Genomic DNA, 16,513 nt, shown 5'->3' with positions numbered 1-16,513 from the left:
AGCCTGTGTTTTATTTAGGACGTGACTTTGATCAAGTATATGGCACTGAATATCATATAGCTGTAGTAAAAACAATCGATCAATGGTTTAACCCACCACAGCCATTGACGTGCCTGTGACTTGATTCATGGACGAATGAAATCGCACCATGTTCTTACGTTTTGGATTGCGTAAACCAAACCATTAAACGGTGGTATTCCCAACCAGAGAGAGAGGGAGAGAGTCGGTCCCACCACCACAAACAGCCGGGTTGATCAGATCAGTAGCTCATTCTGTGACTATTCTAAACCATCCTTTTTGTATTTATAATAATTGATACGACTTTGCGCCTCACATCCAGCAAACGCATTTAGAAAGGTGGTATATAATATTTAGATCTATAACAATTGTCTGGTTGGTTGGTTCATGGTCTCTGAGTGAGTGACTCGGATCCTCGGTAGATACTAGGTAGGTAATCCGGTCGTTGGGTCCGGCGGCCAGCTGGAGCCTCTTCCACCCCCTCTCTGGTCTTCTCCTCCAACACCACCACCTCCACCGCAGCGACACAGACAGACGGCCGAGCAGCTTCCAACATGATGTCATCCTATTATCACTCTGGAAAGGAATCAGACATGGCGACCATGGCAGAGCCGCTCTGCTTGGAAAGAGGTAATAACAACACTAGCGTCTGTGGTTCGAGTATTAACCACTCAAACCCCATTGTTGAGGTTGAGGGGAGTCACTCAGGGCTCTGTGCTAGTCTTTTCTGTTCTTGTGGGGGGGGGGGGGAATAGCCGATCTGAAAATAGCCGATCGTCAAGCTCGATCTGCTATATTCAGCTAAAGCTTTTTCGCACGATACGGATGCTTGTTTTTTTTTAAGTGGTTATAATGATTAAACGCGATAGAATGAGTGAAGCTTGCTGTAGTTTAAACGGTCGTCGATGTCGCCTTTTGGGGGAACTGATAACAAATGTATAGGTGTTTAACCCCTTATATATAACCAGTGGATTATGATGTATTATATAAGCTTAATGTATACTCCGTGCGGCGGTGTATGGTGTCGCTTGCCGAACGAGATTATCTTGGAAGCTAATGACGTGTCACATCATCATCGTTGTTGTCGTCGTCGGGTCTTTTTCGGCTAGTGACACCGTCGTACTATGGCAGGGGTTTTCAACCAGTGGTCCGGGGACCACCAGTGGTCCTTGAGGGGGTTCCAGGGGGTCCCCAGCCAAATTAATAGTTAGCAGCCAACTAAATTGACCCTTATATGTCTGTAACTCTGAGAGTTAAATGAACACTGATGATGGTGATACAGTGTAGATTGGGACCCCCAAGAAATCTAAATGGTTGAGTCCCTGGCATATCTTTTCAAATGGGGGTCCCTGGGCTAATTGTCAATTTGGGGGTCCTTGACGCGTACTATGGAGTATACATCATCACATCAGGTTGAAGCAACTTGTCAGCTGCTCCAGTCCCAACACCAACATAAACATAAAGCATGACCTGATAATCAGTGGTGTTAAGTCACTGCCGAAACGGTGGTGACACGGTTAGTCAGTAGAACCACATTATATAATCCAGTGGTTCTCAAACTTTTTCATATCAAGGACCCCCAAAATGATATGCATTTGGCTGCGGACCCCCACACCCCCATCTCAAAAATATTGTGCCAGGGATTTTTCAGATTTAGCCAGAGTATAAAATATGGTTAGTGGTTAAAATCATTGTGACGCTATATTAACTAATGTTGCTGGGGACCCCCTGGTACCCCCCCCAGGACCCCTGGGGGTCCCCCCACTTTGATAACCAATGATATAATGTACTATGTACACTCAATTTTATATTTAAATGCTGTTTGGAACAACTGTCTGAGGGAAGTGTGCATGTAGACTAGTCTAGACCGGTTAATTTGTAGACCTGGCATCATACTGTATAGTGTATAGTTTTCAATGTACAGATTTTTTTTGTTTTTGATATACAGTTCAGACTGATTGGTTATTGGTTTACCTATGATCCTAGATTACTATTTCTATGCATTTGATGTATTACCTCGTATTTACCTGCTTACTGTAAATCGCTCTGGATTAAGAGCTTCTGCTAAATGCCTAAATTGTAAATGGTGTATTCTGCTACATTGACCAGTCGGTTTATAAGAATTAAAGTCCTCACTTTGGAATCAGTCATTCATTCAGGACACTGACATTTACGCTGGTCTTCTATTCCTATGTGTCAACCAAAACCAATCTAAGCCATGCCAGGAATATGCTCTATTGCACCCATTATAGTTTATTTCAGCATTTGCTTCACAGTATATCGTCTCCTTTCATAAATTGCCTTGCCAAGGGCAAGACGCTCACCCTAACCTTTGCCTTTCATTTATCTGCATATCAATCTGGGAACCCATCGTCAAATAAAAAGGAAGAGATTATCTACATATAAACAGACTAACTTGTGATCTCTCAAAGACACTTTTGTTTTAAACTGGTGTCTATGTGCATTCTTTCATTTGTATAGAAGAGTGGTTCTCAAAGTTTTTAATGTCAAGCAACCCTAGTTTGGTATGCATTTAGCCTTGGATCAAGACTATCATAGATGTATTTTTTTTTAATCGATTCTGGCATTGATCCAAGGCTAGTATGCATTAGGCCAGGACCCCCGTTTCTCAAAGGGAACCAATATAATTGGCTCGATCTGTACCCTCTTAGAGTCAGAGACCTGTATGCTTTCAACTGGGGACCCCCTCAAGGACCCCTGGGGAGCCACAGACAGACCCCACTTTGAGAACCACTGCTATAGAGTGTTAATGTGTGTGTGTGTGTGTGTGTGTGTGTGTGTGTGTGTGTGTGTGTGTGTGTGTGTGTGTCTCAGATGTGTGCAGGGTGATTGAACTGCTGGACAGGCTGCAGCGCAGCGGGGAGCTGCCACCTCCTAAACTCCAGGCCCTGCAGAGGGTCCTGCAGAGCAAGTTCTGCGCTGCCATCAGAGAGGTGGGCAGGCCCTCAGTGCCACTAATGGCATGACGTGAATTCAAGCTCGCACCCCATTTACAACTAGCATTTAAAACATTTGTCACAATCATGGTTATTTCTTTCAAAATACAAATGCAGTTGTAAATGCATCCGAGACACATATATTGCCTAAAGGGATAGTTCACCCCCAATATGACTTTTTTTTCCTATCGATTAGTCACCCCATGGAGACTTGAATTCATGGATTTCTTTAGTTTTTTGTCTCATTCCTAAGCCAATAATTTGATGACCGGCAGCGGTTTCGGTAAGAGACACAAAGAGTCTCCTTTGTGTTTCCTACCGGAACCACTGCCTACCGGTCCACTGGTCATCAAATTATTGGCTTAGGAATGCGACCTTTAAAGGAGTAGTTTACCCCCCAAAAAACGTATTTTCTATCAATTACACACCCCGTAAAGCCTTGAATTCATGGAGATTCTTTTGTTTTTGTCGCATTCCAAAGTCAGTATCGGTCATTAGGTGACTCAATTGAGTCTCCTACCAGAGACTTCGTCGGTCATCAATTTATTGTCTTAGGAATGCGACGACAACAAAAAATCTCCATGAATTCAAGGCTTCATGGGGTGCGTAATTGATAGAAAATAAGACCATTATTGGGTGAACTACTCCTTTTAATCCACCTGAGGAGGTGGTTTGAGACACATTTGACATTAGTTTAAATTTGTAAACGCAATGTGAGCCCTGACTTGTATCAGCTGTGCATTTGTTAGCATTTTCCTCTGGCATTTTAAGCATCAATGCATTACACTTAAGCTATAATCCTCAAGTTGTATGTCCTCTCATGATGGAGAAAGGTAATTGCAACTGCAAACACCTGGGATTTGAACCGGGTCCCATATGGGAAACCAAACATGTACTATGATCATCAAGAGTGAATCCCCTCTTGTCCAGTGGAGATATTGGGCTTATAAGCAGTGATGGAAGAAGTACTCAAATGTTTTACTTAAGTAAAAGTATCAATACCACAATGTAGAAAAAGTAAAGGTCTGGTACAAAAGTACAAAAGCTTTTTCAAAATATACTTGGAGAACCAAAGGTAAAAGTACTCATTATGCAGAATATCCCATTTCACATGTTTTTAAGTGTATAAAAACTATCAAACTATTTTTAAAATAGCCGATCTAAAAGCTCACAATGTGTTGCGATGCGAGTTTGGCTTCCAGTAGCATTTTAATCCTTGTTTTGTTTAAGAAGAAAAATCTTTCTAAAACAGTCATTGGCATTTTAAATGTGGAAATATGGATTTGTGCATCAAATTGCAATGCATGTGGGAGTCTGTTTACGTTTACACATTCTTGAGATCGATTCATATTTCTTTACTTCTATTACTTTAGAATGACAGGACCTCTGTGGTGTTGGATTCCTTTTTCTTTTTTTCCCCACTCTACTGTGTATGCAGAATTTGAAAGTGTGGTGTGTTCAATATTTTGATAGCTGTGTGACATTCTATTCTTCATATGTGGTTAGCTTTTCAGGTCTGTTAAGACCAGGTTTCTTGCACACCTAAATGTTTGCTAGACACATAAAATAGACAGCCAAATGCCACAAGGCACCCTTTATTTTGCAGTTCAAACATTCTGACCAGCTACAGTGTGTGTGAGTCCTGTTGCATGTGGTTGTATATCACACAGATACTGCAACAGCGATGTAATTGTAAACCATATATCAACAGTTTCCAGTGGTTACAACCAGTTGGCCCGTGTGTAGGTAGGTTTCCTACTATTAGATCACCTTGATAACTCTTGTGTAGCAGCACTATCACCTGTCTGTCCTCTCGTCCAGAATAGGGATTGGAGTCCATCAAAGCCCCTCACTGTGGAGGGTATAAAAATTGGTGTTTTCATATTTAATTTGAGTTCATGTATTATCATTTTTTTTCTAAGTTGAATACCACAAAACCAACACAATGGAGAGATGATCCAACCCTACTCTTGACTAAAAGTAGCATTTTAACAGGCACATACTGTGTATTATTATTACTAGACTAATTATGTTCTGTCACTAACCTTTGGAATGCTCCCAGAATTCCTTAATATCGTCACAAATGTCCACCGTCTTTGTTCTAACTTGATATTCAATTGAGGTATGTTTACAGGGGAGGGTAAACCAATTTAAAATCAGTACTACATTAGTTGGTCCTTCAAGCACACTTGAATGCACCTTTTTAAAGATAAACACAATTTTGACCCACTCATCCTGATGGCCTAAACGTGCGTGAACACAGGCTTGTTTGCTGCATGTCAGTGTTAGCATGCCCTGCCACTTGACTTGTGCTGTGAGTGAGTTAAGTGTGAACTAAACCTATTTATTTTTTTAAAACACACTTTTGTCAGGTGCATAATTATCGTGGAATGTATTGACACAACTGCTGCATCAACGTTGGTTTCTCAACTGTTTTTTAAATCTGTTCTCCATTTTTAAAAACAAAGTTTTCAACCTGGCCTTGTGTATATAATACGAGTTTCATATTGTCAGAGATAATTGCTCTCATCCCTAACCTGTTGCTCACCAGGTGTACGAGCAGCTCTACGACACTCTAGACATTGTAGGAGGACCCGAGGTACGCGCCCAGGCAACTGCCAAGGTAAGGCGCCCCTCATGTCATCAAATAGAACGCTTGTTAAAGAATTATGTGGCTGTGCAATTTGTGGAATTTGTCTATTATTCAAGTGCTCTTTCTTTTTTTCTACAAATATAAATGAATATCTTTTCTATATTTGTTTCTTTCTCTGGTCCTCGGCCCCCTCCCCTGCCAGGCCACAGTAGCAGCCTTTGCGGCCAGTGAAGGCCACGCCCACCCGCGGGTAGTGGAGCTGCCCAAGACGGACGAGGGGCTGGGTTTCAACATCATGGGCGGTAAAGAGCAGAACTCCCCCATCTACATCTCCAGGGTCATCCCCGGAGGGGTCGCGGACAGACAGGGTGGTCTGAAGAGAGGAGACCAGCTGCTTTCTGTCAATGGAGTGGTAAGTGTGTGTGTGTGTGTGTGTGTGTGTGTGTGTGTGTGTGTGTGTGTGTGTGTGTGTGTGTGTGTGTGTGTGTGTGTGTGTGTGTGTGTGTGTGTGTGTGTGTGTGTGTGTGTGTGTGTTTGTATTACTATACTTGCGAGGACCAAGTATAGTAGAATTTGAAGAAATCTACATTGGAGGACCGTTTTCCTAGTCCTCACAAGACAAATGGCTGTTTTATAGTTAAAAAAACATTTTAGAGATACGTTTACAATTAGAAAAACATTCAGGTCAGGATTAGACATTTAGGGATTGGAATTAGTTAAACATGATTTATACTTTTTTTGCGCGCCAGTGTCATGCACCGAAAAACAGCCGATCTATAAGCCCACAGCGCGTCGCGACGCGTTGTGAGCTTATAGATCTGCTGTTTTTAGGCTTACGGTTAAAAATGGCAAAATAATATATATATTTTTAAATGGCATTCATAAAATGGCTGTCCTAAAGTGTTGATGTCCTCACAAGTATAGTAATACAAACGTGTGTGTGTGTGTGTGTGTGTGTGTGTGTGTGTGTGTGTGTGTGTGTGTGTGTGTGTGTGTGTGTGTGTGTGTGTGTGTGTGTGTGTGTGTGTGTGTGTGTGTGTGTGTGTGTGTGTGTGTGTGCGTGTGTGTTTGGAGGTTGGGAAAGTGGTGATATGCTCCCAAATATTGTCCATCATCTTTATTTGCTGCTCTGCAATCTGGGAACCTATTCGGTAAAAAAAAAGGAGAACTTTTTTTCTTTGTTTTTGCCTCTGGGGGCACCACCTCCTTTTTTTGTATAGAAAAAGGAACTCGGTTTGTCTCCTCCCCTTTCTTAGTCCACTTCCTCCCAGGTGCTTCTGTGTTTATTCCTACTAACAACAACACTACATGTTTAAGGCAGTGGTGCTGACATAATCTGCTTGTTAGCAGAATCTGTCTTGAGAGATTATCTGCTCTGTGACCAAGAATTCTCTCTGCATGGCAAAGCAGCTCTCAAAATCACACTTTGAGGAATTAATGCAAATGCGATAAAAAAAATGTTCTCTTTTTCTTGGTATGTCATTTGGGGAAAGTAAATAGCTGTATTCATGTTAATACCCTCAACGGAAGTTATCTTGTTAAAAAAAACAGTTGGGTCACCGCCGCCAGTAGGTGGAATAGAATTACTTGCGAGTCGAATGTAGGATATTAATTATTGTGATTCAATTTGGTCTCTCGCAGTTCAGAAAAAGATAGTTTGCACCAGAGGAAATCACACCAAATCAAATTCAGTAACCTTTTGCTGATGTTATTTCACGGCTCTGGAGAATTTTAAGAGACCACTCCAGATGTGTTTTAACTCTTAACCATTTGTTGGGTTCCCCCCTATCGTTGTCCCACTCCCTTTCCCCCTCTACACCGAATCTCTTTGCCAAAAATAGCCGATCCATAGATTGGCAATATAATTGCCAAATGTTCGCCTATTACTTGATGAGGTACTCACTTGTGGATCACCTTAATCTTAATTAATGAGGAAAAGTATATCCTCTTGCATTAGGACCAGCTGGATGGTAAAAACGTTTCTAGTAGTACCTCAGTTAAAGAAATCAGTGTTATTCCGCCAAATATTGATTTCTGAACTCCCTAAATAATTTCCTAAATCAGAACATTATATGAACTTGTTTTCTTTACATTATTCAATGTCTTTGTTGTTATTTTTGACCAATTTCTGCAAATAAACACTATAAATCACAACATTTGTATTTGGGAGAAATGTTGTCAGAGGTTTATAGAATAAAACAAAAATGTTCATTTAACTCAAAATACGAACCGATTTTACGAACCGACACACACTTTGTGTGTGTGTGTGTGTGTGTGTGTGTGTGTGTGTGTGTGTGTGTGTGTGTGTGTGTGTGTGTGTGTGTGTGTGTGTGTGTGTGTGTGTGTGTGTGTGTGTGTGTGTGTGTGTGTGTGTGTGTGTGTGTGTGTGTGCGTGCGTGCCCTGGCCCTGCATACAGAGTGTGGAGGGGGAGCACCATGAGAAGGCTGTAGAGCTGTTGAAGGCTGCCCAGGGCTCTGTGAAGCTGGTGGTCAGGTACACCCCCAAGGTTCTGGAGGAGATGGAGGCCCGGTTTGAGAAGATGAGGAGTGCCCGGAGACGCCAGCAGCACACCAGTTACTCGTGAGTGAACACCTCCTTTAAACCCTTTATTGGACAAGTTACAATTCAAAATGCCACTAATCTGTCACCAAGTTGCTATGTAATCCGTAATTTAGACCTGTTTAACCTATATGTCTTTTAACCTTTCAATCCGAGACAGCACATGTGTGTCATTTTAGATGTTGCTATAATGTCAGTATCATGGTCAGCATCATGGTCAGTATCATGTTCAGTACCACATGATACCGACCATAACCTTTAACTAAAACTTTTTTTTTTTTTCAATTCTAGTTTTCATTATTTCATCATTTTAGCTAACCATTATTAGCCTGGTAAACCCTCCCTCCGGAAATCTCATTTGAATCCATCTCATTCCATTTGAATCCAGGAGTGAGTCTGGCATGATCGCCCATTCTGCAATATTGGCTGTGGGCTGGAGTTGGGCGGGAGTAATACCGTTGACTGACAACCCATTCAGCCAATGATCGTTGTTCCCCTCCAGCCAACCAGCAGACCTCCAGACTAATGTGACGCAACAGGACTTTTGAGACGGCCATGGCCAAAATAGGTCCTCCCGGTTCTCTAAATTTGTATTTTTAAATAGGCTCTGTCATGATTAACACATCGGGTGCCGAACACGGTCTGAACCGTGTGTTTACATAGTAGCGCTTCCGCTGCTTCGGTGCCGAACACGGTCTGAACCGTGAGTTTAGTCTTTTTGTTTTTTTCGTTTTTCTCCGCGCGGGCGGGGCTAGAGCAGCTCTGGGAGCACTTCCCATCCTGCGAAGGAAGTGCCAGATCGCTCACCGGAAACACTTTTTTTTCCCCCATCCGCTTCCTGTCTATTTCCTACTTTGAAACGCCTATATCTCCGAATCTGTTTCCTGTGGGGAAAACCGGTCATGCGCGATGCGCGATCCCCCCCCCCCCGTTGTAACTCGGCAGGGAAATGTTATGGTTCCAGCCTGTAGCCAGGCTCATGGCAGAACATGAATCGATGCTTTTTTTTGCGTGTATTTGCTTGTAACGCACGCGGAAGCTTTAAACAGCAAAGCGCAGTCAATGGGGAGAATGCTGGCACCTACGGTAAGTTGTTATGAAAAAATGCTGGCACCCGATGTGTTAATTGACCACATATATGAAGTTAAACAACTACATTCTATCCAAACGATATCTTAAAAGTAAATTCCGTGCCTCAAAAAAGAAGTTTGAGAGCGTTTTAAAAACAAAAGTACTAGTACTAGTACTCGCCACCTGATTGGCCAACTGTCGCTGTCAATCACAGAACGATGAGCGACGACGCTGATAGGCTCGGTTAGATCATGCCAGACTCACTCCTGAAATCAAATGGAAATGAGATTTCCGGAGGGAGGGTTTACCAGGCTAAACCATTATAACCTTGCTGAAATGCATGTGCATCAATAGGCTCACGCACACACAAACACACTCACACATTTATAAAGCTGTTTATGCATCAGATATAATCACAGATGGACAGGTACATGTATAGAAACCTATTCACTGTGCAACTATTCTCTCTCTCCCAACACAGATCTCTGGAGTCCCGAGGCTAGCCAATCCCACGCCTTCACTGACCTCATTGACCCGCCCACCTTAGTACTCTTCTCCAACAGGAGGCAAGAACCATAGACAAGACGGAAGAAACCAAAGTAGCCAAACGAGACCTGTTATATCTGTATGTTTGTGAAGATGTTACAAATTAGCCATTGAATACCACTCCCCCTCTCCCCCTATTTAGCCTTTTAGCAGGGAAATGCCTAAATCTATATCAATGTGTAGCCTTGTAACCCTAATGCCCGAGTTATATTGGTTGCGCACTGGTGTCGCGCACTGAAAATAATATCCAATCTACAAGCTCACAACGCGTCGCATTGTAAGCTTGTAGATTGGATATTTTAGGTGCACGACTCCCATGCGCAAGCAAATATAACTCTGACTTAATCTTCGTCCCATCTGTGTGAAATCTGCATCCTAGCGTATAAGGGCAGTACCATAGTAGTGTATGGCTGAATTAGCATATCATTTTAAAGTAAAAGTGTTTAATTTTGTATTCTTATATGAGATTACTAGTGTGTACTGAACGCATGTGTAGCGTGCAGTGCTAGACTTTGACAGGCGGTATTAGAGTGTGAACACATAGCAGCTATGGCAGAGTTTGTCCCTATGCCACTGTTCTCTCATCAGGTTACTGCCACCCAGAGGGCTAACCACAAGCATTACGGGGTGAGCAGAACACCTGATCTGAAATCAGTGGTGAGCAATGGGCAACTTAGTCTATAATGAGCGTTCCAAGATGTTAATTTGCATTAATTTATTCATGTATTTATTTATTTATGTAATTTATTCATGAAATAAAAGCCTCAAGTGGTTGAAACACTGTTAACCTTCCTGATACAGAGATGGTGTGACTTTGACATGCACAGTAGCATACTATGTATTATGTATACTACATAGTATACAATAACACAAAACAGCATACAGTACATACCGTATGTATACAGGGTATCTGCACATTTCTAAAGTGACAATTTAAGGAATTTTAAGACCATTCTAATTGGCATATTTGGTCAAAGATATCAAACTTTTTTTTTTCTTTTAATGGCTTCTATTTAAGCATACTAAGGTTAGGCAGGTTGAACTGTCCACAGCCCACCAATGGGACACTGAGAGTAGATAGAAATTGTGCCATCTTATAATGACCAATTATATGCAGATACGGTTGACAATGGGCGAAGTGCTCCTAAGAAAAACATACTGGTTGAGCAATGGCTTATTTACAAGGGGTGTATGTGATATCTTTGGTAAGTGTTAAATAGCTCTATATTGTGAGTAATCATTGCTATAGAGTGATTGTTCAGTAACAGGCAGGCTTTTCCACATTTCTCCAGCTCTTTAGTAAACAGAAAATCAATTTTCAGGTCAGAGTTACCAACTTCATCCAATCAAGAGAGAGAACTCATATGTGACCATCACACAAAACAAAGGTTCCCGGGGCCTATTACACGAAAGGAGAATAAAAAAAGCCTGGATTTAAGTCAAAGTCCAGGTTTGACAAAGTCTGGTCCGTACAGCCTGGTTTATTCCGTTCCATGAACGCCAAGCCAGGCTGAAAAGGAGCGACTTTGTCAAGCTAGACCTTGTCGAGCCAGAATGGTAAAGCCAGGCTTCACGTATTCCTATTCACCTGTTTCCTAGGCTTTTCACTTCCTGTGTGTGTTCCACTTCCTGTCGATTTGATCCAATGAAATCCATTGAAACTGGTCAGATGACTAATGATATCCAATGAAATCCGACAGGAAGTGGAAAACACACAGCCTAGGAAACAGGTGAATAATAAGACAATGAAAGTCGATAGCAGAATCCTTGAACTTGACCAATCATGGAGCCCAAAACCAGAGCGGCGTTCTTCTCTGTGGCTGAACAGCAGCACTGCAGCAGCTCATGGAACAGTGGCGTTCCCAGGAATTACAGCTTGTAGATCTGCTATTTTTGAAAAATCTTGAAAATGTGTGCATATCTTTGAAATATAGATATGTCTCCCCGGAATCATAGGAGGAAGTAAAATGTATAATAAGTAAGAAAGGAAACACGGCCGCAATAAATGGATCCAGGGAGAAAGCGTGGCAAAGTATTGCCAACAAATTAAATGCGCAAGTCGTCCAAAAATATATACAATTTATATACAAGTCCATAAATACATAATTCAGTTGGACAACACAATGGTGAAATGTACTAAGTCCAGAGCTCGATGAATGTTAAGGACCAAAAAAATCGTCACTACAAAGTACTACCAATCAACTCTAAATTGCCTGAAACGTACTCCTAACAGGTTTTTGGGGGAACGATTTTGGCCTCCACACAATTTTTTCGGATTTAACTTTCGTTTCGGTAGTGACCAACTTTCGTTTCGGTAGTGACACAATGGTGAAATGTACTAAGTCCACCCATGTGTCACGTGAAGCTTGACCAATCATTTTGTTGACGGGTCTGACCAATCAGAACGTTGACGGTGAACACGGACAAAGTCAGGTATAGAGCAGGATCCGCTCAGCGCCGCAAAAAAATCAGGATTCCAATAAAAAATCACACCCTGTGTGAAGGTAGCGGCGCCTTTGATACATTATGTCATCGATATGTGTTTATAATGTGTTTATAGCCATGTGTCACTTTGTTGACGGGTCTGACCAATCAGAACGTTGACGGGTCTGACCAATCAGAACGTTGACGGTGAACACGGACAAAGTCAGGTATAGAGCAGACGGGTCTGACCAATCAGAACGTTGATGGGTCTGACCAATCAGAACGTTGACGGACCTGACCAATCAGAACCTTGGCAGGCCTGACCAATCAGAACGTTGACAGACCTGACCAATCAGAACGTTGACGAAAAAGCCAGGTATAGAGCAGGACCGCTCTATACTATGTATAGAGCGGCGCCAGCGCCGCTAAAAAATAGCAAAAATAGCCGATCTACAAGCTCAAAACGCGTCACAACTTTTGTGTGACATAGAATGGCATAGTGAGTGTGGAAATATAGTGGCCCTCTCCATTATCAGAGTTGCCCACCCCTGAGCTAGAGATATGTTGCTTCTCAAACCAGAGGTTAGGGGTTCAAACCCAAACTCAAAATATTGAGCCTAGCTCACCCCATTCTCTCACTGAATGCCAGGCTGCCCAAACACACATCTCACCTGACATAAACTAAAGGTGATGAGGGGACACACAGCAGGAGCTAATCAATCAATTAGGACGTGGGACATCGAAACAAAGCGTGGGAAAAACCAAACAAAAATAAGATCAACTAGAAAAAGTGCTCCTCGGAGCACAAGTCTCCGCCAGCAGACTTGTGTTGGGAATGTTGGGAATGTTCTAATTCTTATGTTCTAATTCTTACAAAAAATAGAACATGTTACTGTGTCATAGTAACATGACACAAGTGTCCTATCCGTCTGTATAACTGTCCTATCCGTCCTGTCTGTATAAGTGTCCTATCCGTCCTGTCTGTATAAGTGTCCTATCCGTCCTGTCTGTATAAGTGTCCTATCCGTCCTGTCTGTATAAGTGTCCTATCCATCCTGTCTGTATAAGTGTCCTATCCGTCCTGTCTGTGTAAGTGTCCTATCCGTCCTGTCTGTATAAGTGTCCTATCCGTCCTGTCTGTATAAGTGTCCTATCCGTCCTGTCTGTATAAGTGTCCTATCCGTCCTGTCTATGTAAGTGTCCTATCCGTCCTGTCTGTGTAAGTGTCCTATCCAATTGTTACAGTATCCGCCATTTCTCAGCCATTTCGTGATTATTCCTGTCTTACCTCACTTTGAAAGAGGCACAGACTCTTTCAAAGTGACACATGTATTTATAGGCCGCTATACGTCACTAGCCAATCAGATCACACTATTTCACCGTATTGTCACGTGTCACGTGAGGCTTGACCAATGTTAGTCCCAGTTTCAGAAAGTGAAAACAAACTCTCCTGGCGGAGACAACAAGCAAAATATACCTACACCAGGGGTCTTCAACAGGGGGTCCGGGACCCCTAGGGGGTCCTCAGAGTTACTACAGGGGGTCCGCCAAAACTTTGTGTGCTATGATTATTATTTTTTTACATTAACCACTTGAACCCTAGCATCCCTTTTCTGAGGAGAACTTTAGCCAAAAATAGCAGATCTACAAGCTCACAACGCCTCGCGCTGCGAGGCGTTGTGAGCTTGTAGATCTGCTATTTTTGGCAAAGATGTAGAGGTGTAGAGGGTAAAAAGAGCAGACTAAGTAAACAAAAAAGTTTAATCTGAAACACAATTTTATACAATTATAGAGGGGGTCCCTGCTTCATCTTTCTCTCAGCTAGGGGGTCCTTGGCCTGAAAATGTTGAAGACCCCTGACCTACACTATAGGTGTTTTTTCATGTTTGTAGCTGGCTGTAATCTTTCACTGAAGAGCATGCAGGGCAATGCTCAAATACACACAACAGTTCTATAGTGGTAAAAAAAAATCACACCCAGTGTGAAGTGGGCGGTGTGTGGTCATCACAACATGACTCACTTTAAAAAAGGATAAATGACGTTTCTAAAGTCCATACTGCTATTCATAGGGCTGCACATGTGTCATGTGTTTCGCTAGCCAATCACAGTCCTGAATTTGTAAAGTCAGCCAATCACATTACAGTTAGTGGTGATGACACTAGCTGTAATGTGATTGGCTGACTTTGCAAAAGTATCGATTTGCATTAACAATGGAAGGGTTAGGGGGTATACACATTTTTTGGTCGGTGTCCAAAACTCACTTATAGGGGGCGGCTACACCGCCCCAAAAACAGTCAGACCTCTGTACCCTGCACGGTTTAACTGCTTCAGTGAATCTGAGACTCCTTGGACCATGTCATTCACTCATCTCTCCATCGCAGCTTTTTGCTCTCAGGAGAACCTGTTCCCCTGTCGTCAGCCTCCAGCACAGATGTACGCCTAGGCAAGGATAACTTTTATTACAGTTTGTAAAAGTGACAGTTTCATGCTCATTGTCTGATGTGACTTTAAGGTTGACATGTAAATCAGTGTGAATGCTAATGTGCACTTCATTGTCATCATCAATGTATGATTATTTGTCTAATTGTTGTCTCCGCCAGGAGAGTTTGTTTTCACTTTCCGTCAGCCAAGCAAACATTGGTCGAGCCTCACGTGACACTTGACAATACGGTGAAATAGTGTGATCGGATTGGCTAGTGACATATAACGGGCTATAAATACATGTGTCACTTTGAAAGAGTCTTTGCCTCTTTCAAAGTGAGGTAAGACAGGAATAATCACGAAATGGCTGAGAAATGGCGGATACTGTAACAATTGGATAGGACACTTACACAGACAGGACGGATAGGACACTTACATAGACAGGACGGATAGGACACTTATACAGACAGGACGGATAGGACACTTATACAGACAGGACGGATAGGACACTTATACAGACAGGACGGATAGGACACTTATACAGACAGGACGGATAGGACAGTTATACAGACGGATAGGACACTTGTGTCATGTTACTATGACACAGTAATATGTTCTATTTTTTGTAAGAATTAGAACATAAGAATTAGAACATTCCCAACATTATTGTTGTTATTGTCTCCGCCAGGAGACATTGTTTTCACTTTCCGCCAGGAGACATAACATTGGTCAAGCCTCACGTGACACGTGACAATACGGTGAAATAGTGTGATCTGATTGGCTAGTGACGTATAGCGGCCTATAAATACATGTGTCACTTTGAAAGAGTCTTAGCCTCTTTCAAAGTGAGGTAAGACAGGAATAATCACGAAATGGCTGAGAAATGGCGGATACTGTAACAATTGGATAGGACACTTACACAGACAGGACAGATAGGACACTTACACAGACAGGACGGATAGGACACTTATACAGACAGGACGGATAGGACACTTACATAGACAGGACGGATAGGACACTTATACAGACAGGACGGATAGGACACTTATACAGACAGGACGGATAGGACACTTATACAGACAGGACGGATAGGACACTTATACAGACGGATAGGACACTTGTGTCATGTTACTATGACACAGTAACATGTTCTATTTTTTGTAAGAATTAGAACATTCCCAACATTCCCAACACAAGTCTGCTGGCGGAGACTTGTGCTCCGAGGAGCACTTTTTCTAGTTTGTGTTTAATGTCACCTTTTCTTCAATAAAGCCCTGCCAACTACACCATATGGCCTGTTCCTTGGAGGAGTTGATGCAAAAAGGACTTTAGCTTACATGAGAAAAGTCATTCTAAACTCGTACTGTCATAAAAAATGAAGTCATACAATATTTTAGTATAAACAAAATGCCATACAGTCCTGTCGTTAAAAAAATACTTTGTTCTTGTCAGCCTAAATTGTTCACAGCACAGCTATCTATTTTTATATTTAATTCTTGTGGGTTGTCAGGGTGACTGGTGTGGTTGTCATGGTTACTAACCATGTGTCATGTGTGTCAGAATGATTGGAGGGCGGAGTGTGTCATCAGTGGAGATCTGGCCCACCTGGACTGTCCTCTATAAAGTAGGTGGCTGGACTTCATTCTTGTTCTCTCTCTCACCGTGAAGCTCACTGGGAGCACTCCAGCCTTTTGGATTTTGCTTGTTAAAGAACAAGATCACTGTGGTAGAGGTTTGGGTTGTGTAGTTACCTTGTCATGATGTAACTCCAAAGGTGAACAAGAAATCTAAAATAATTGCTGTATAATAATTGAATAGAAATTGATCATTCAAAATATGCTCCTCATTGACATTGTACGGTGAAACGGCTCTCAAAGTCACTCTTTTAGCACGTAAACGAACACAAACAAAGCTGATTCAGTC

General features: G+C 42.2%; 2 protein-coding genes across 2 annotated transcripts in view; both read left to right on the top strand.

The window, feature by feature from the left end:
- Window positions 1-16,513, top strand: part of LOC311055986 (far upstream element-binding protein 2-like) — a 184,890-nt gene that overhangs the window by 115,180 nt on the left and 53,197 nt on the right. The window lies entirely within an intron of this gene.
- Window positions 231-10,775, top strand: lin7b (lin-7 homolog B (C. elegans)). The gene is made up of 6 exons (XM_084072338.1): window positions 231-648; window positions 2,854-2,972; window positions 5,527-5,598; window positions 5,771-5,980; window positions 7,986-8,149; window positions 9,681-10,775. Exons 1-6 carry the CDS (start codon window positions 573-575, stop codon window positions 9,700-9,702), a joined length of 663 nt encoding a protein of 220 aa, XP_083928464.1. The 5' UTR covers window positions 231-572; the 3' UTR covers window positions 9,703-10,775.

The sequence above is a fragment of the Gymnoscopelus microlampas genome (genome assembly GCF_963454915.1).
Source record: "Gymnoscopelus microlampas genome assembly, chromosome: 11".
Taxonomy (NCBI): Eukaryota; Metazoa; Chordata; class Actinopteri; order Myctophiformes; family Myctophidae; genus Gymnoscopelus; species Gymnoscopelus microlampas.
This window is presented reverse-complemented; position numbering and strand designations above follow the sequence as displayed.